We start from the raw sequence: 16,411 nt of genomic DNA on the forward strand, positions 1-16,411 counted from the left end.
CCACAAGTGGTCCCTCACCTGAAAGGCTACCCTTAAAGTTCCAAGTTTGGGGCGACACGCAAATGACGCTGAAGTTTTGAAAGCTGATTATTAGTTAGATGTCCTTTGCAAGCTAATAAAATGTTGCAAGGTTGTGTTTATGATTTTTCTTAACTCTCTCCTTAGGAAAGTTTTCACCCTCTCTTTTATACAAAGTTAAGTCTTATATGTGGAATGACTGGTGGTCTTTTAAATGGCCATCGCTCCGAGATCCCCATATCCTTCATGTTATCTCTCTACAAATTGGGATTCTAAAGCAGCACCCAAAGCGACCACCAAAACCACAAGTGGTTCCTCACCTGAAATGCCACCCACAAAGTTCCAAGTTTGGGGCGACATGCAAATAAGGCCGAAGTTTTGAAGGCTGATTATTAGTTAGATGTCCTTTGCCAGCCAATAAAATGTTGCAAGGTTGTGTTTATGATTTTTCTTAACTCTCTCCTTAGGAAAGTTTTCACCCTCTCTTTTATACAAAGTTAAGTCTTATATGTGGAATGACTGGTGGTCTTTTAAATGGCCATCGCTTCGAGATCCCCATATCCTTCGTGTTATCTCTCTTCACATAGATGTTCTCAGAAAAGTTCATTAGCTCTAATAATATGACTGTTTCTTTCTTACCTAGGTTTCTTCACATTATGGATGATGTAGGACCAAGGGCCGTTGGCTCCTACATGAGTGGGACATGCGAAGTGGGCTTAGGAAGTAAGGTTAAAGGGTTGGATTAGGAGTTCTCATTATGTTGGGATTTAGGAGCTCTAAAAGGTGTAGGTTTCCTAAAAAGCTTAGGACAGCAGGGTGTTGAGGTATTGAGGTCTCCTAGATTGAACATGACTGGGGGTTTCAATGTCTAATTAGGTAGGGTTAAAGGTAAGGTGATAGGGAAGGATTAGGTGCAATCATCGCAGCAACTAATGTTAGGTTAGAAGGTGTTAAGGGGGTTGAAAAGTTGCTAGAAAATTGCAGGTCCGGCAACTGTGATTGAAAAATTTGAAGGGAATTGGGCGAGATTAGAGCCAATTTGGGGTGGGAAGCTTATGGTAGGTGATGAGTTTTTGAATTAAAACTTACAAAGAGGTGATTTGATGAGGGATGAATAGGGTAAGGAATTTGGTTATGGGGAATTTTGGATGGGGATGTGCTACACAAGAAGGAAAGAAGAAAGCTCTAACTTGCTGTGGAGATTCTCCCAATCTTATGCTAGAGTTGTAGAATAAATTTCTCGCGAAAAGAGCTAAGGTGCCTCTCCTTGACGTGAATGAACCATTCCCCCTAAGATGGTCTCGTGCCACCAAAAGAACGAACTCAAATTTTTGTTCATAACTTCTACTGAATGGCCTATGGCTTGGTACATCCATAGTTTCAAAAAGCGCTAGGCGGGCGCCCAGCACCTGGGCGGCCCAGTCGAATCCAAAAAGGATGTCTAGTCAAAGATCCTTCTAAGTACTCAAAATGTTCTAAAAAACCCTCCAATAGATTTATAAAATGTCAAAAATTAAATGTAATATCAATGGGTGATGTTTTGATCAATTTTTATCAACTTTGAAAAAAACAATTTCCGCCAATGGGTGGGGCGGCTGCCTAGGCGGGGCTTGGGCTTGGGCTGGGTGCTGCCTAGGCGGGGCGCAGGCCTTGGGCTTGGTGCTGCCTAGGAGGGGCGCAGGCCTTGGGCTGGGTGCTGGGCGCCCGCCTAGGCAGTTTCCGTACCGCCCAAGGATTGCTGCCCAGATTGGCCGCTTAGGCCTGAGTGATACGCTCAGGCCTTCTGGACCGCCTAGGCGCTAGGCGGTCCGCTTTTTCAATCACTGGTACACCTATTTCTAGGATTGTAGCCCCTGCAATCTTACTTGGGGTAGATTCCAAGTAATCTTTAGACTTCCTAAACATTCAAAATTTTCTAAATTAGGAAAGGCGATCCTTCATAAATTAGGGAACTATTCCCTTTACAAATTATGGAAGGTACCATCTTTTAGAACTCTTCTAACGAAAGAGGAAACTACGGATCTTTGAGAACTTTTCCGAAAAATAGGAAACTTCTTGAAATCCTAAATTGGAAAGAAGAAACTTACCACAAAAATCAGAAGGACTTATACATTCCTATCTAAATTAAGCCTTAACCTAAATAGCTAATCAACTTCGTTCTGTAATTAAATATTTCACGTTACTTCAGACCACAGTTTGGGGCTCAAGATGTCTGAATTAGGAAAACTGCATAGAGTTAAGGGTGGCAGATCTCAAAGAAATCATTCATTCTTGCTTTGTACCACTGCAAATGGAGACTCAGGGGAAAGTTTATACCCTATTGAAGTGGTCGCATCAACTGATATAGCAAATACCATCCTTCTGAAAATAGCCTGCCTCCCTTTGATTACATTCCTTGGCACCAATGCCTATCTATGAAAGTGTCTAATTGAACATTGCCAGACCATTTGTCAATCTCAACCTGGCATATCTCACTATCTCTGATTCTCATGTGCATCCCTTTTTGAAAGGACTCATTGGTGTGTATAAAAGCTTTCTAGGCATTTGCATTTATCCTTGTTGAACCACGCTGCATACCTTTCCTGAAAATATTTTAGCCATTTATTTATATAATTTGGTCATGATTTCAGCAAAATTTTGTGTGGTACTAATGTTAGGAGACAGAGGCTTTCAAAATTTTAAAGATTTTAAAATTAGTAGGACTAAGACGTAATATATGAAATGCAAATTTAGTAATAATTAGGAGTAGAAATGAGGACGTAATTAAGATTGATGGCCTATAAATAACTAACACAGATTATTTTCGATTTCTTGGGTCAATAATCCATGAGAATGGAGAGATTGATGAAGATGCTGCGCATAGAATTAGAATTGGGTGGGTGAAGTGGAGGTGTGCATCCAGAGATTCATGTGATCGCCGCATATACCAATGAAACTGAAGGGGAAGTTCTATAGGACAGCTGTCAGACTAGCCATGTTTTATGGGACAGGATTTTAGGTATGCAAGAAACAACATACCCATAAGATGAGTGTAGTTGAGATGAGGATGTTGAGATAAATGAGTGACTAGACAAGAAAGGATAGAATTTGGAATGAATACATTCAGGGGAGTGTAGGTGTGGCTTCAATAGGCTATAAGAAGGGCAAAAGGAAGACCCAAAAGGACATAGATGGAAGTACCGAAGTAATGAGAAAAGAAATGATAACTTATGGCCTTATTGAGGGTATGGCCCCTTGATAGAGCAGAATAACAGAACATGAGCTGACTCCAAAGACTTGGGATAAGGCTCGGATGACGATGATGATGAAGTTTTTTCAAATGTTTGCTTCTTCTCTCTCATGCATTCTTTGAGGCTCAAGTTTTCTTTCTATTACGAAGCCTTCCATGTCTAATCACTTCAGTTCAGGCTTATTGGATTTTCTTGTACCTTGACATTAGAGCTTCTTATAATGAACTGTCTTTAGATAGTTGAAACAATAAATTGTAAACATGGAAATTTCTTGTCTCGGTCCTTTTAATCCTGCTTAAGTTAATTATTAGCTTGAAGTTTATGATTTATCCTCGGGAAGGTAGCATAGTGATCTCCCATGCATGCTATGGACTGAAATTTGGAGAATTAGGTTAACCTATCTGTGCAATCCTCTGCAAAGGAATTTCATTTTCAAAGATTTTCCAGTCAAAATTGAGGGTTTATTTACAATTCCAACTTAGGTAAAATGGTACTATAATGAAAAATTAAAATGGGAATTAAGAATACATTTATTTTTTATCTGTGTAAGATCATTTCTAATTCAAGGTTCTACTTTTTGGACTGAAGTCATGATTGTGGATCAATTCTGCTGTGATATCTATAATCGTAGGCTTAATAAAATGCCAGAAGAGTGGATTTGGATTTGTTTGTGGTCTTTTCGTAGGTATATCTCATGCAAAGATCCATACTAGGTTCTTTACAATGTATTCAGGTTTTAAAATAAGGTCATTTCTAGATATGATCTCTTTATGCATCTTAAGAAGCATCTGGTAGAGTTGGCAAGCTCTAGTTTAAGTCCTAATCATTTCATGATAAAAGAAATAGCTATGTGGAATTCCCGAGAGTAAACTCAAGTTTTTTCCTTTTTTCGTTTATTAATTATCCGAATTCCACTTACAAGTGCCATAAAACAATCTTGTAAACCCACTGCCCAATTACCTATGATGCATTCTAATCCTAGTGGTTCTGCTGAATTCTCTGATAAGGAAGCTTTTTCAGCACTAGGTTTGATAGCATAAAACAAATTAGGTTTTCTTAGACCCATTTTGGACATTTTTAGAGCACGTACAAGTGGCACCTCCCTTGGGCCCCCACGCATACAGGCCCACATCCCCATACAGGAGACCACGAGGTTCTCTCGGCCTACAAACATTCATGGGTATCTCTTCTACCTCAACAAGGGATAACTCTCTAAAAATCCGCTAAAACCCTCTATGGTAGTGTCATATGTCTAGGGGAAAAGGTTTTAGACATGACCAGGCCATAGACTGCCTAATCCTATACCAATTAACCAACACGTCCTCCCACTGAAGTGTATAATCCACTATATTCTATTATTTACATGCTCCCATAAGCTTTAAAGGCCACAAAACCCCAACACATAATAGCTGGAAAGTGGATCAAAATGATTAAGATATCTTTCTATCTTTTGTTACATTTGATGCTTCCCTGCATGATGGAATTTGTTAGGTATTAATAACCATAAGCATTATGTTCTAATTTATATTTGTTATCTTTGTAAAAATGTATTCAGGAATTAAATTTCTTGCACTTGCTATTTCTTTTCTTCTTATGATTTGCATCACACCTAAATTTTTCTTCTTAAAAATAAATAACTGTGTCATACACTTTGGCTCACTTTGGCAGGTAACGAAGGTGATGGCTAGAATGGCTTCAGCTGATATCATGTGTGTTGGATCAAAGTCTGTTAGAGAAAAATTTACCGGAATGATCAGGTAAGTTATGGTGTAGTATGGCAACATTTGTTTCATGCATACCCACTATTTCATGTGTTAAGTCCTATTCTATGGCGTGCTTAGTGAAACTCCAACCTTATCTCAGTATTATTTGCATCTTCGTTGTTTAATGATCGTTGAGTATGCCTTCATAGCTTGCTAAAGAAGTTTAGTATTTTATTTATGATTGCAGTTCTGGCTGGATAGGGTTTATCATTAGTTTGTTGTCATCTTGGAAAATCTGAACTTTGAAGAATGTTAGGATATTTAGGATACCAAGTAAGAAATTATTTTGGGGAAATAAGCATCCTTTTGGGGTTTGCCATTTATATTTTTTATTTGATTGATGGTTTGGTGTTCATTACTTCATTGGATACACATGTAAGCATGTTAAATTCAATCGATGTTATCCACTCGGACTCAGATGAGCAACTCGGTCTATGGGCGAGGCCAAGTTACCCCAAGTTGTGTACACACCTTAGGGTATATGAAAAAATTCCAAAGTAAAAAATATGGGATTGTTCTGTAATTTTATTTTTTATTTTTATGAAAAATATGATTTGGATGTTTTTGTTAGAGATTGGTGAGTGTTTTTGCCACAATCCCTATTTTTATATTTTGAATTTTTCAAATTTTTCTGTACTTTTTAAAGCTTATTTGGACGCTTTTGGTTTTATTTTACCTTTATCACCTTTATTTTATTTTATTTTTATATTTATCTAGGGTTTTTTGGCCCTTTGCAAGACTCGACCAACTCCACTCGGAGCATTTATATGCGAAGTTACAGACTCAATACATTTAGATGTATATATCTTTCTGACGCAAAATTCCTGCTTCCCAAAAAACTAGGGCATCATTTGAGGCTAGCTATATTTCTCAAATACTTTTGTCTACAAATATGTGTCCTTACCTTGAGAACTTGATCTTGATTAGCCTCCTTTGGCGCTTGCATGGGGTGATCATAGCCATAGACCAGAACTCACCTGGTTTTCGCTTCCAATTTAGATCACTTTTACAATCTAGATCACCGGCTTCTTATATATTGTGTCAGTTCTAGGTGGTTTCAAGTCCAAAGCCATGATATTATTATTCCTTTGTGTAACCCTAATTACTTCTTCCGACTTCTCAGCTGGCCTCCAATCATGTTGGGTTGTCTACCCATGATGGGAGAGGATTGTGATGATGATTACGGCTTCATATGCCTAGTCGACATAGCTTTGTATTCTTTTGATGGCTCATTTGTTTCAGGGACCTTTGTGACAAACTGTGCATAGTTAGTTACAGAATTCGATATGAAGTGTGGGTGTGAAAGGGAAGAGCACAGTCAAAGAGGAGCAGGTGGGTTTTGTGGAGAAGACAACTCAAGTCATTCTCATTCCCAAGAAAGGTATTTATATAGTTCGCATTTGGAAGGCTGAATGTTTTCAATAAGCATGGGAGTAATTTATGAATGGGGAAAAACAATTTTTTTTTTCCTTTTATTTTTGTACTAGGTTAGGGGCATTTTGATGGTGTTTTGTTGATAAGCAGGTTACAAAATTCTGTATCCCTAGAATAGTGGAGTGGACCACGCTGAGCCATTTTTCACTCCTAAATTGGAGGGAAAAATAATGTTTCCCAAAATTTGATTAGTCCAAATGGGCCATAGCCCATAGGGTACAATTGGGCATGTTATTGGCCAGTTATGAGCCCCCCTTATCAATAGAAAATAGTAGTTCTAGCCCAAACTAGGTACCAGGAACCTAGGCATGTTCGTAATTGCCCTCACAAATGCAAAAAGCTAATGTGTCTTTAATCAATAATTAAATTCCTGATTCACCCTGTTTTACAACAATAGAAATATTGCAACACTCCCATCCTCTCCCCCCCCATATCTGATGTGGGCATGTGCAGAGCATCAGTTAATCCACCAGTTAGGCACAACATTGGTGGGTCATGGTCTTTGTGAAGAAGTATTTTGTTAGACTCTCAATTCCCCTTGATCATACTCTGTTGTTAGGTTACTTCGTCACACATCTGTTTTATAGCCCTCCATGCTGATCCTTCTTGGTCCTTTACCCAGGCCGTTTAACTTTCATGGTGGCATCGAGCTATGCAACAGGACCTTGCAAGTCTGATTCTAATAACACTTGTAGTTCAGTTTCTTTGCTTATTGGGAAGCAATCCATTGGCTGCAAATGAACTTATAGGGTCAAGCAAATTTTGCTGGTACACTTGAATGAAACAGGCCCATCTATTGCCTCAGTGTGCATGGGGTTGACTATGACAAAACAATTGCCCCTGTGGCAAAGTTGTTTATGGTTCGTACCTTGCTGGCTCTCATTACTGCACAAGAGTGGACAATGAGGCAGATTTTGTTAAAGAGTGCTTTTCGGAATGCTGATTTATTGAAAGCTGTATGCAGGAGGCTATCACAGGGCTACTCTTCTCGTGTTTTCAACTTTGGCATGAAAACTTTGTGAGGTACTTTATGGTCTTCGGCAGGCACCTTGGGCATGGTTCGATATGCTTTGCTTCATGGTGGTAGTGACACATGGTGGTTTGCATCATGGTTATTCATATGAAACTCTAAGCATGATATTTGCATGCTTCTTGTGTAGTGATGGTATCTTAGTTTCAGGCATCGATATCCATGGAACTAACACAGCGCAACTTTAGGGCTAATTTAAATGGAGGATGGTAGTTTTCTACTTTCTTTGTCTTGAGATCTTTGGGAGCGCTCAGGTTCTAGACTCACAACTCACCTGCTTTACCTGCCTTCTTGAACAGAAGAGCATAGATACCATGGAGTTGATTTATGAAACAATTTTGCCACAATGATGACCCTATTCCTGATGCTACCACCTATCATCAACTTGTGGGCTCCCTTGTGTACCTTACCACAAATGACCTGACATTGCACATTTCTACACATTGCCAGTCAGTTCATGTCTATTCCGCGCCATCCACATATTGCTGTCCTTCAGTGGGTTGTCTCTTGCATTTCTGAGGCAATTTGTCAGGGATGATCATAAATTTATGACTTGCTGCTACATATTTCTCGGCTTGTCTCTCATCTCCAAGAAAGCAAGAAACATGTTGGTGGCTTCTAGCAAAAAATTTTCTCACCTTTTCTAGTACTTTACTTTGTAGATAAACACACGTGTTCCTGAGTGGGTGTTTTTGTTTCTTTCTTTGTTGATAAGCATTGATAGATATACATGTATGCTCCTTCCTTTCATTTGTTGCTTATGGTTATGCTTGGGTTTTGTTCATGAGATGACTTTTATTGAACTTGGGGATTATTTTGTTAGAGGTACTTGAGAAGGCTAAAGCCCAAATTAGTACTTTTACGGATCTTTATCAAAGACTTGCGGAGATTCTACGTAAATGCACTGGCCAATATTATAGGTAATTGTTGATATTGGTTTCCATTGCTCTTATCTTTCTCTGTGTAGTTCTTAGGTTATCTTTTGGTTCTTTTGTTGGGCAGAAGATATGTAATGCAAAAAAAGCTCAGGGTTCCATGTTCAGTCATGGTTAAAAAAGGTGGCTTTGAATGACTTCTTATTTGAAACAATCGACGTAGAGAACTATGATACCGTCAAGCATTCAAGATACCATACACCATCAGGCATTCAAGACCCACCCACCAGAGCATTCAAGGCCCACCCACCATCACCAGTCACCACCTTACTACACGTGTAGGGAGATGAATACAATACTACTCCCATTGACCTTCACATAGATACAGTAGTCCTCTCGGTTAAGTACAAAATGACCTTTTGACAATGTCTCTTGAAACTTGTGCACCACCACCTTGAGGCTTTCTTAAAGCCATAAAGGGATTTCGAAAATTTATACACTAGGTTTTGCTTTCCCTTCTCTTTGAAGCCTTCTGGCTTTTAAATGTAAATTTCTTCTTCTTACTCCTTATTTAGAAATGCATTCTTAACATCAAGTTGGTGGAGTTCAAAGTCGAAATGGTCTGGAGAGAAGGTTTCATCATAATCTATTTATTCTTTCTGACCAAACCACTTGGCTAGTAATCTAGCTTTATAATTCTCTAATTTCCCTTCCAAGTTCAGTTGCGTTTTAAAGATCCATTCGCAACCTATGGGTTTTCTATCAGGAGGTAGGTTCATTGAGTCCCAACTTGGTTATGTTTGAATGAGTTAATTCATCAATCATGGCTTCTCCCCATTGTGTGTTCTTTTGGACAGGTAATAGCCTCTTGGTAGGAACAAGGTTCATGTAAGGATTCTTCTTCAGCTCTCTCATAATATTCTCTTTCAGAAGGTGAAGAATTCATGTCTTCACCAAATTCTGTTACTTCTCCTAGGATGAGGTGGTTTGGGATCCTGGGCTTGTGTCGCGTCACTCATTATCTCATAGAAATCAGCTTGTTTGTCAGTGGCTCATCCTTCAAGGAACTCATCCTCAAGGAAATGGGTATCCTTACTTTCTAAGACAACACGTGTCAGGATTGTAAAACTGGTATCCCTTACCATGTGGTGGGTATCTTATGAAGATGCACTTAATGGTCTGGTGTTCTGATTTTGTCCTATTCTTATGGGTTATTAGGACTTGAGCAGAGCATCCTCATTTTTTTAGGTGGTCAAGGGACAGAGCACGACTTGTGAAAGTCTCATGAGGAGTTGGTAAGACAACCTTTATGGGAGTCTAATGAAGAATGTAAGCAGCTGTCGAAACTGCCTCAGTTTAGAAATCTAGGAATAGAATAGCAATACCATCATGCTTCTCACCATTTCTACCAAGGTCTTATTGCGTCTCTCGTGTACCCCATTTTGTTAGGGAGTGTAGTGTATAATATATTGGTGTATGATACCATGCTAGGTAGAGAATTCTTTAAATAGCAATAATGAATATTCTTCACCTCTATTCTACAGACAAAAATCCAACTGCTCAAAGTCTCGCTTAAGTCCTGGAGTAGGTCTATACCTAGTAATTTCCCTCATATTAAAACCTCTTAGCTCAACACCATTCAATCTCTTGACCGCCTTGAAGAGGATAGACCACTAATCAATTCAGAACTTGATCTCAAAAATAAGACAAAGATGGAATCTCTCTCTACTCTCAAGAAAGAAGAGATTTATTGGTATCAGAGATCAAATATCAAGTAGCTAAAAGCAGGGGATCTAAACACAACTTTCTTTCATCGGATAGCCAATTGTCGTAGGAGAGAACTTTATCTCGATGATCAGATATAACAACTGCCTTTTTACCCCACCTGATGAAATAAAACTCGCCATAGTAGATTTCTTTAAATCTCTATACTCTGCTCCCCTTGGCCCTAGACCCAGGATGTCTTCCCTAGATTTTTTGAGCCTCTCGGCTGAAAGGGCTTTGTGGCTTGAAAGACCTTTTATTGAGGAAGAGATTTTGGTCGCCATTGATGCACTACCCAAAGATAAAGCCCCTGACCCCGACGGTTTCCCAATTGCACCCTTTAAGGCCTTCTGGGACATTTTTGCTCTTGACTTTAAACTCTTCTTCGATGAATTATTTCTCCGGGGAACCCTGCATAAAGCCATTAACGCGACCTTCCTTGCTCTAGTTCCCAAAGAAGCTACAGTGGCTGAGGAATTGATTCTTACAAGAGAACGTAGAGTATGGAATCCTTATTTTCGAAGAAACCTAACCGATAAGGAGTTTAACAATTTTCAAGTTCTCTTAATAGGCCTTCTTTCCCATTTCATTCCTAACCAAGGGAAAGATGTTTTGGTTTGGACACCCACTCCCTCGAGAGATTTCTCGGTGGCCTCTTTTTACAAAACCCTCTTGCAGCCCCACACCTCTCTAGCCAACCCCATTTAGGCAGTCTCGAAAGTGTGGTCCACTATTGCTCCACACAAGGTCCAAATCTTCAACTGGCTTGCCTACTCTCACAAAGCCCCCACTGTTGATCACCTCCAAAAGAAAGGGATTCCTATACCTAACAGGTGTGCTTTATGCCTAAAAGATGAGGAATCAAATCCTCACCTTTTCCTACACTGTGACTTCTCCTTTGAATTTTGGGAGAACATATTGCTACTGTTTGGTATCGAATGGGTCACTCCACCCGCGGTAAAAGTGCTCATCTCCTATGACCTCCACACCCCTTGGCCAAAGGCTGGCATAGCCCTTTGGAAGGCAACAGTTGCGGCAACCCTGTGGACCATTTGGGTGGAAAGAAGCAACCGTGTTTTCCGAGGTGCTAAACTACAGGCTTCAGCTCTCCTGTACAAGGTAATATCCATGGTTACCTTTTGGGCCTCAAAGCACAAGACCTTCTCGGGGTTACTAAGGACCCAGTTCCTCCCCCAATGGAAGAATATTCTCCTCCACTGTCCGCGACGGCCACAAAGATCCAATTTTTGACAACCACCCTCAGTGGGAACATCAAACTTAATTTTGATGGTTGCTCCTTAGGGAATCCCGGGCCGGTGGGAGCTGGGGGGGACCTTCAGAGACCACCTAGGCAATGTACTTCTTTCTTACTCAGAGCACCTTGGCATCATGGAATCACACATTCCTGAAGCCTTGACCCTCCTTCAAGGCTTGAAAAAGTTTAATCACTCTTGGGGATTTCACCTCATCATTGAAGGAGACTCTAAGAATGTTCTCTCTTGGGCTAGTAGGGCTTCCACTCGGCCATGATACCTAACCATTACATTCGATGAAATTGATCATCTTTGCAAGGATATGGATGTCTTATGGTGGCATACGTGGAGGATGTCCAACGACTTTGCGGATCGCTTGGCAAAAGAAGGAGCTAATAGGCAATCACAAGATCAAGTAGTGGTCGTCGCCTTTTTTGCACAAGATCTCTGGTGCAGCTCGCTTCTATAGAACCTCACCTGGCTTCTCTAGGCCTCCCCATGTTTTGTATTTTTTGAGAGCTTCGTGTAAAAGTTTTACTTTGGGCGGTCTTATAAGCCCTTCTTGTATATGATACATTGACTGTATTTTCCCAGTCCACCCCTTAGGGGGTGAACTTGGCCTCCTCTCTCTTGTACACTCCTTACCCATAAATACAATGTTAACCTTTATAAAAAAAAAAACGGTTCTAAGCACTTTTATTTTTTGGTTTGTTTGCGTTTCTACCTCATCTTTGTATTCTTTGAAATGGTCTAAGGCTTCCGACTTTGCCCATAGTAAATATACATGGCACGAAAGGGGAGTTTTCATCATTGAAGGTGATAAAATACGTCTTCTAACCCTAGTGACCTCAATAACCCTTAGTGACCTCATTTATAGGTCCACAGCTATCACGGTGGACTTCTTCTAAAAAGCTAAGCTTTTGTATAGGATTTCTTAACCAACTTTCCTTCAACATATGATTCACAAACTTTGGTTAAGTCTCCGTTCAAGTTATTCAATAGTCCTCTCTTTAATCTCTCCATTTTCTTATGATTTATGTTCTCCAATCTCATATGCCATATGAATGCATCATCATCATTATAACACGAGGTATTAGATATAGAGTCCTTTATTGCAACTGAAAAGGATCTGTCTATCTTCTAGACCATTCATGACTAATTCTTTCACCAATTTGACTTCCACCTTGTTGCCAGTAAAAATGGTGGGGTATCTTGCCTTAGCTAACCTAGAGATTGAAACCAAACTCCATCGTTGGAGCATAACAAGTTTGCCTTAGAACTGTGCTCTTTCCATTTTCTAGCTTAAGAATATAATCTCCAATATCCAAAATCTCAGTCTTCTGATTGAAGGTATGCTGGTACCCCTAGGCAATAGGCTTGAAGTTTCTAAAGCCATCCTTGGTATTAGATACATCATACATGGGAAGTGGACTAAAAAATGCCACGACCCTTCCTTAGGGTCAGCTAGTATGGTCTCAACGACCACATAAGCCTATCTTCCTTGGAATTCACATTCTTGGGTACTTTGAAAAACTTCACTACATGCCCAAACTTCTTGCAATTATAATAATGGGTATTTTTAAAATCCCTCTTTTTCTTAGGCATTATTCCCCATTTGATTATCATCATTCTTATTCTTGTTCTTTCCCTGGCCCTTCTTTTTCTTGAATGTACTAGGGCTGGGTTTTAGATTTACCAGGTTCAAAGAGTCATTTGGCGGGTTTTAGATTTACTAGGTACACAGAGTCATTTGTAGTTGGGGTATCGCAAGTCATCCTTCTATCTTCTTCAGCCTTGAGTTTGGTGATGATCATGTCCAGCTTTGGGTGCTCTCTTGTGTAGTGATGGCTGGAATGAAAGCTTCTTAAGAGCTACATAGTGTTCAGCATGTGGCATACTTGTATCTTTTCGCTTGATTTTATATCGGCAGGCTTAAGTTTCAGATCAGTGCTCTAAAAGTTTGACTGTTGTTTCATCTTTAGGTTTGAGTACTGTTCCACTGCCATGGTTCTTCTAGGGAGGGAAGGAGTGGCATAATCTTCCTCGCGCCTAATGGATTTCTTTTGCATTCTTTAGTGGCTCATAGTCGAGGGCGTGTGTGTCATCATGGCCATGAGGAGATGCGTAGCCATGGCATTTTTGCGCTTCCACCAAGCATAAGCATCCCTTACAGATTGCCTTACATGAGCATTCCCTCATGGCAGGTTGGGGGATCTCTGCAAGCATCTTGTTGTGTCCTTCATCAAAGAGGACATAGCTAATTTTCCTCTTTCAGCTTCCACAATTCTTCCTCTGTTTTTTAGATTTAATAAGTACAACCTTAAAACTTTTAGCTGCCATCTTTCTTGACTCAAGAATAAAAGAAAATTCCTAGACAAAGGCATTACAATATGTTTGCTCTGATACCACTTAAAGAAGTGGCTATATGGAATTCCAGAGTAAATAAAAGAAAATCTATTTTTTTAGTAATATAACTGAATTCCATTCACAAGTGCCAGAAAACAACATTGTAGACTATAAATAAGACCCTAAATACATCTTACGATCTTCTCTTTTTATTGTCAAATAGATAGAACTCAATCTAGGGCTGAGTACAAGCTTTAACTATAAATTCCAATATAAATAATGTTAATGGAAATTGCAACAAATTGAGTAATAATGACTGAAGAAACTCAAAACAACCAAGAAGACTTGTGTGATTTTCCCTAGGGTCACCCCTTTAGGGCTTGATACACCCTATAACCGATTACCTAGCCGATGGCACACTCTGATCTTATTGCTCCTGCGGATTCTTTAAGTTAGGATGCTCCTATAGGCAATACCTTTTTCAGATATAGGGTTTTTGGGAGCACGAAACAAAATTGGAGTTTTTCTAGACCCCTTTTTTAAACTCTTAGGGCATGTTATCTTATTGGCACCTCCCTTTTTTTAGAATGGGCTGGGCATGCCCTCTATGATATCTGTGCTTGGCGTGCCACCCCAACGTCCCTAGGGTGATGCATGCCACCCCCTTGGAACTAGAGAGGAGAGAGAGGGACAGAGAGGGGCCTGTGGAGGAGATAAAGGCTAGGAAATTTCAGATGAATGAGAATGAGGGGGGTCTGCCCTCTATTTATAGCCTTAAAAAGGGCCTAGGTATGCCTATCGGATTTAGAAATAATCTTAGCCGTGGGACTTCTGGCTAATATGAGAGGTGAGAGAGAAATAAATCTGAGCCATCCATCCATTAATCAGCCATCTTGATTTAGAGAGGAATGTAGAAACCTTATCCTCTGAATCCCCATCCACTTCTAGTCAACCTATAATAAGACCAATAAACCACACACCTTCTATTTTGGCTAGAAAGCCTTTTTCTCTCACAAAAGATTGTAGGAACTCAAAGCCAAAAAGATTCGGTTAAAATATTCTCTATTACCACAAAATATGGACACAATCTTTGTCAAAGATTGCATAAGGTTTCCTTCTTTAATAAAACATTTTTATTAAAAGACAGCTTAATCCTTTAAAAAAATGAAAAAAACATACATTCTCACTAGGCTAGACGTGTGGGCCATGCGAGCCCGCCCCACATCCCACATCCCACAACCATGTGGAGTTGCCACCATGTGGTGTTGGGGCCTTGGCCCCCCACTGGGTCCCTTAATGCCACAGAGATATTTGGAAATTACGAAAGCACCCTTGTAGGGTTTTTAATTGCTGAAAATGGCTTTAAAATTCTTAAAAATATCTAAAAATCATAAAATCATTTCTTAAGCAGAAACAAATTTGCAAGAAGTGGATTTGTACCAATGGGTCAAGAAAAGTGATTGTCAGGGCATTCCACCTAACCCTGTAACTGTGATCCTCGACTATCTTCTTAAACCAATCCAATGAGACCCATGACCCACAATCTCATACAAGGACTCGTGATTGGCTCTTCAAAGCTGGTTGATAAATATTGGAATTGTGGTCCCAGAATGTGGATTACGAGTTCTCCCCTTTAAGAGGATCGCACGCACATATCACTATAGTACAAGGGAGACTCTCTCTATGCACATGTACACGTATCCCTTTGAAGGATTGCTTTCCACTATATATCTATCTTGTGTACATGTTGTGCAGAAGTTTGTTGAGGATTCATCTCTCACTCTCACATGCCTACATCCGCACACAAGAGATCATGGAGCTCTCCTAGCTTACAAACCATCCCTAGGCTCTCTCCAATCTCAACAAGGGATGACCCTCCTGAGATCGTTTTGGTAGTGCCATTTGCCCAGAGTTAAAGGGTTCATTTCTCACTCTCACATGCCTACATCTGCACACAAGTTATCACGGAGCTCTCTTAGCCTACAAACCATCATTGGGCTCTCAACAAGGGATGACGCTCCTGAGATCGTTTTTGTAGTGCCATTTACCCAGAGGTAAAGGGTTTTGGCCATGACCAGGGCCATAGACCGCCTAGCCCTAGGTCAGTCAACCAACACACACACTCCCATTGAAGTGTGCAGTACATTATAATTTTTATTTACATACTCTTACAGGCTCTAAAGGCGACAAACGCCAACATCTCCCATTTGGATCTAGGTTAGGGCCCCTCATCCCAACTTGTTGGTTGGGTGCAAGTCCAGGTCTAGGTCTAGTGGACCTGCACTTGACCATGTCCAAGTCCTAATATGGTGGAGTCTAGGTTAGGATCAATGTGACTCATGCCATACTTGTTGACATGCTGAAATATTTGAGATATTAGTGGACGAGAGATTGAAAATAGTATTATGACATATTAAAAAAGGCAAAATTCAAATAAAAAAATATGGCACAAAATCATATGGTGTCTACTTAGGAATATTCGTCTTTTATGAGGATATATGGCACAAGTTATTATGAAGTTTTAGGAAATCTCATTATATGTTCATTGGATCTGAGCATAGAAAGACAGTTGATATTCCATCCTCGAGGCCGGAAGTCATTAGCAACCTCTAGATGATTATTATTTGGGAAAAGTATGATTAATTGAAGGGTCAAAATGTAATTTTCCACATGGATTTGTGTGGCCAAATGTTTACTA

General features: G+C 39.9%; 1 protein-coding gene across 8 annotated transcripts in view; it reads left to right on the forward strand.

Moving 5' to 3' along the window:
• The window catches only part of LOC18444985 (Nucleic acid-binding, OB-fold-like protein), a 37,018-nt gene that overhangs the window by 8,767 nt on the left and 11,840 nt on the right, over nt 1-16,411 (forward strand). For 6 of the 8 annotated variants that reach the window (XM_088855966.1, XM_088855968.1, XM_088855969.1 and 3 more), the window contains exon 3: nt 4,917-5,005. In XM_088855966.1, coding sequence (XP_088712092.1) covers nt 4,917-5,005 — 89 coding nt within the window. Of the gene's footprint in view, nt 1-4,916; nt 5,006-6,253; nt 6,393-16,411 lie in introns of all 8 variants that reach the window. The other 2 variants (XR_016047622.1, XM_088855972.1) reach the window with 1 other exon arrangement.

The sequence above is a fragment of the Amborella trichopoda genome, chromosome 13, assembly GCF_054954075.1.
Source record: "Amborella trichopoda isolate Santa Cruz 75 chromosome 13, AtrichopodaSantaCruz75HAP2 v2.0, whole genome shotgun sequence".
Classification (NCBI taxonomy): Eukaryota; Viridiplantae; Streptophyta; class Magnoliopsida; order Amborellales; family Amborellaceae; genus Amborella; species Amborella trichopoda.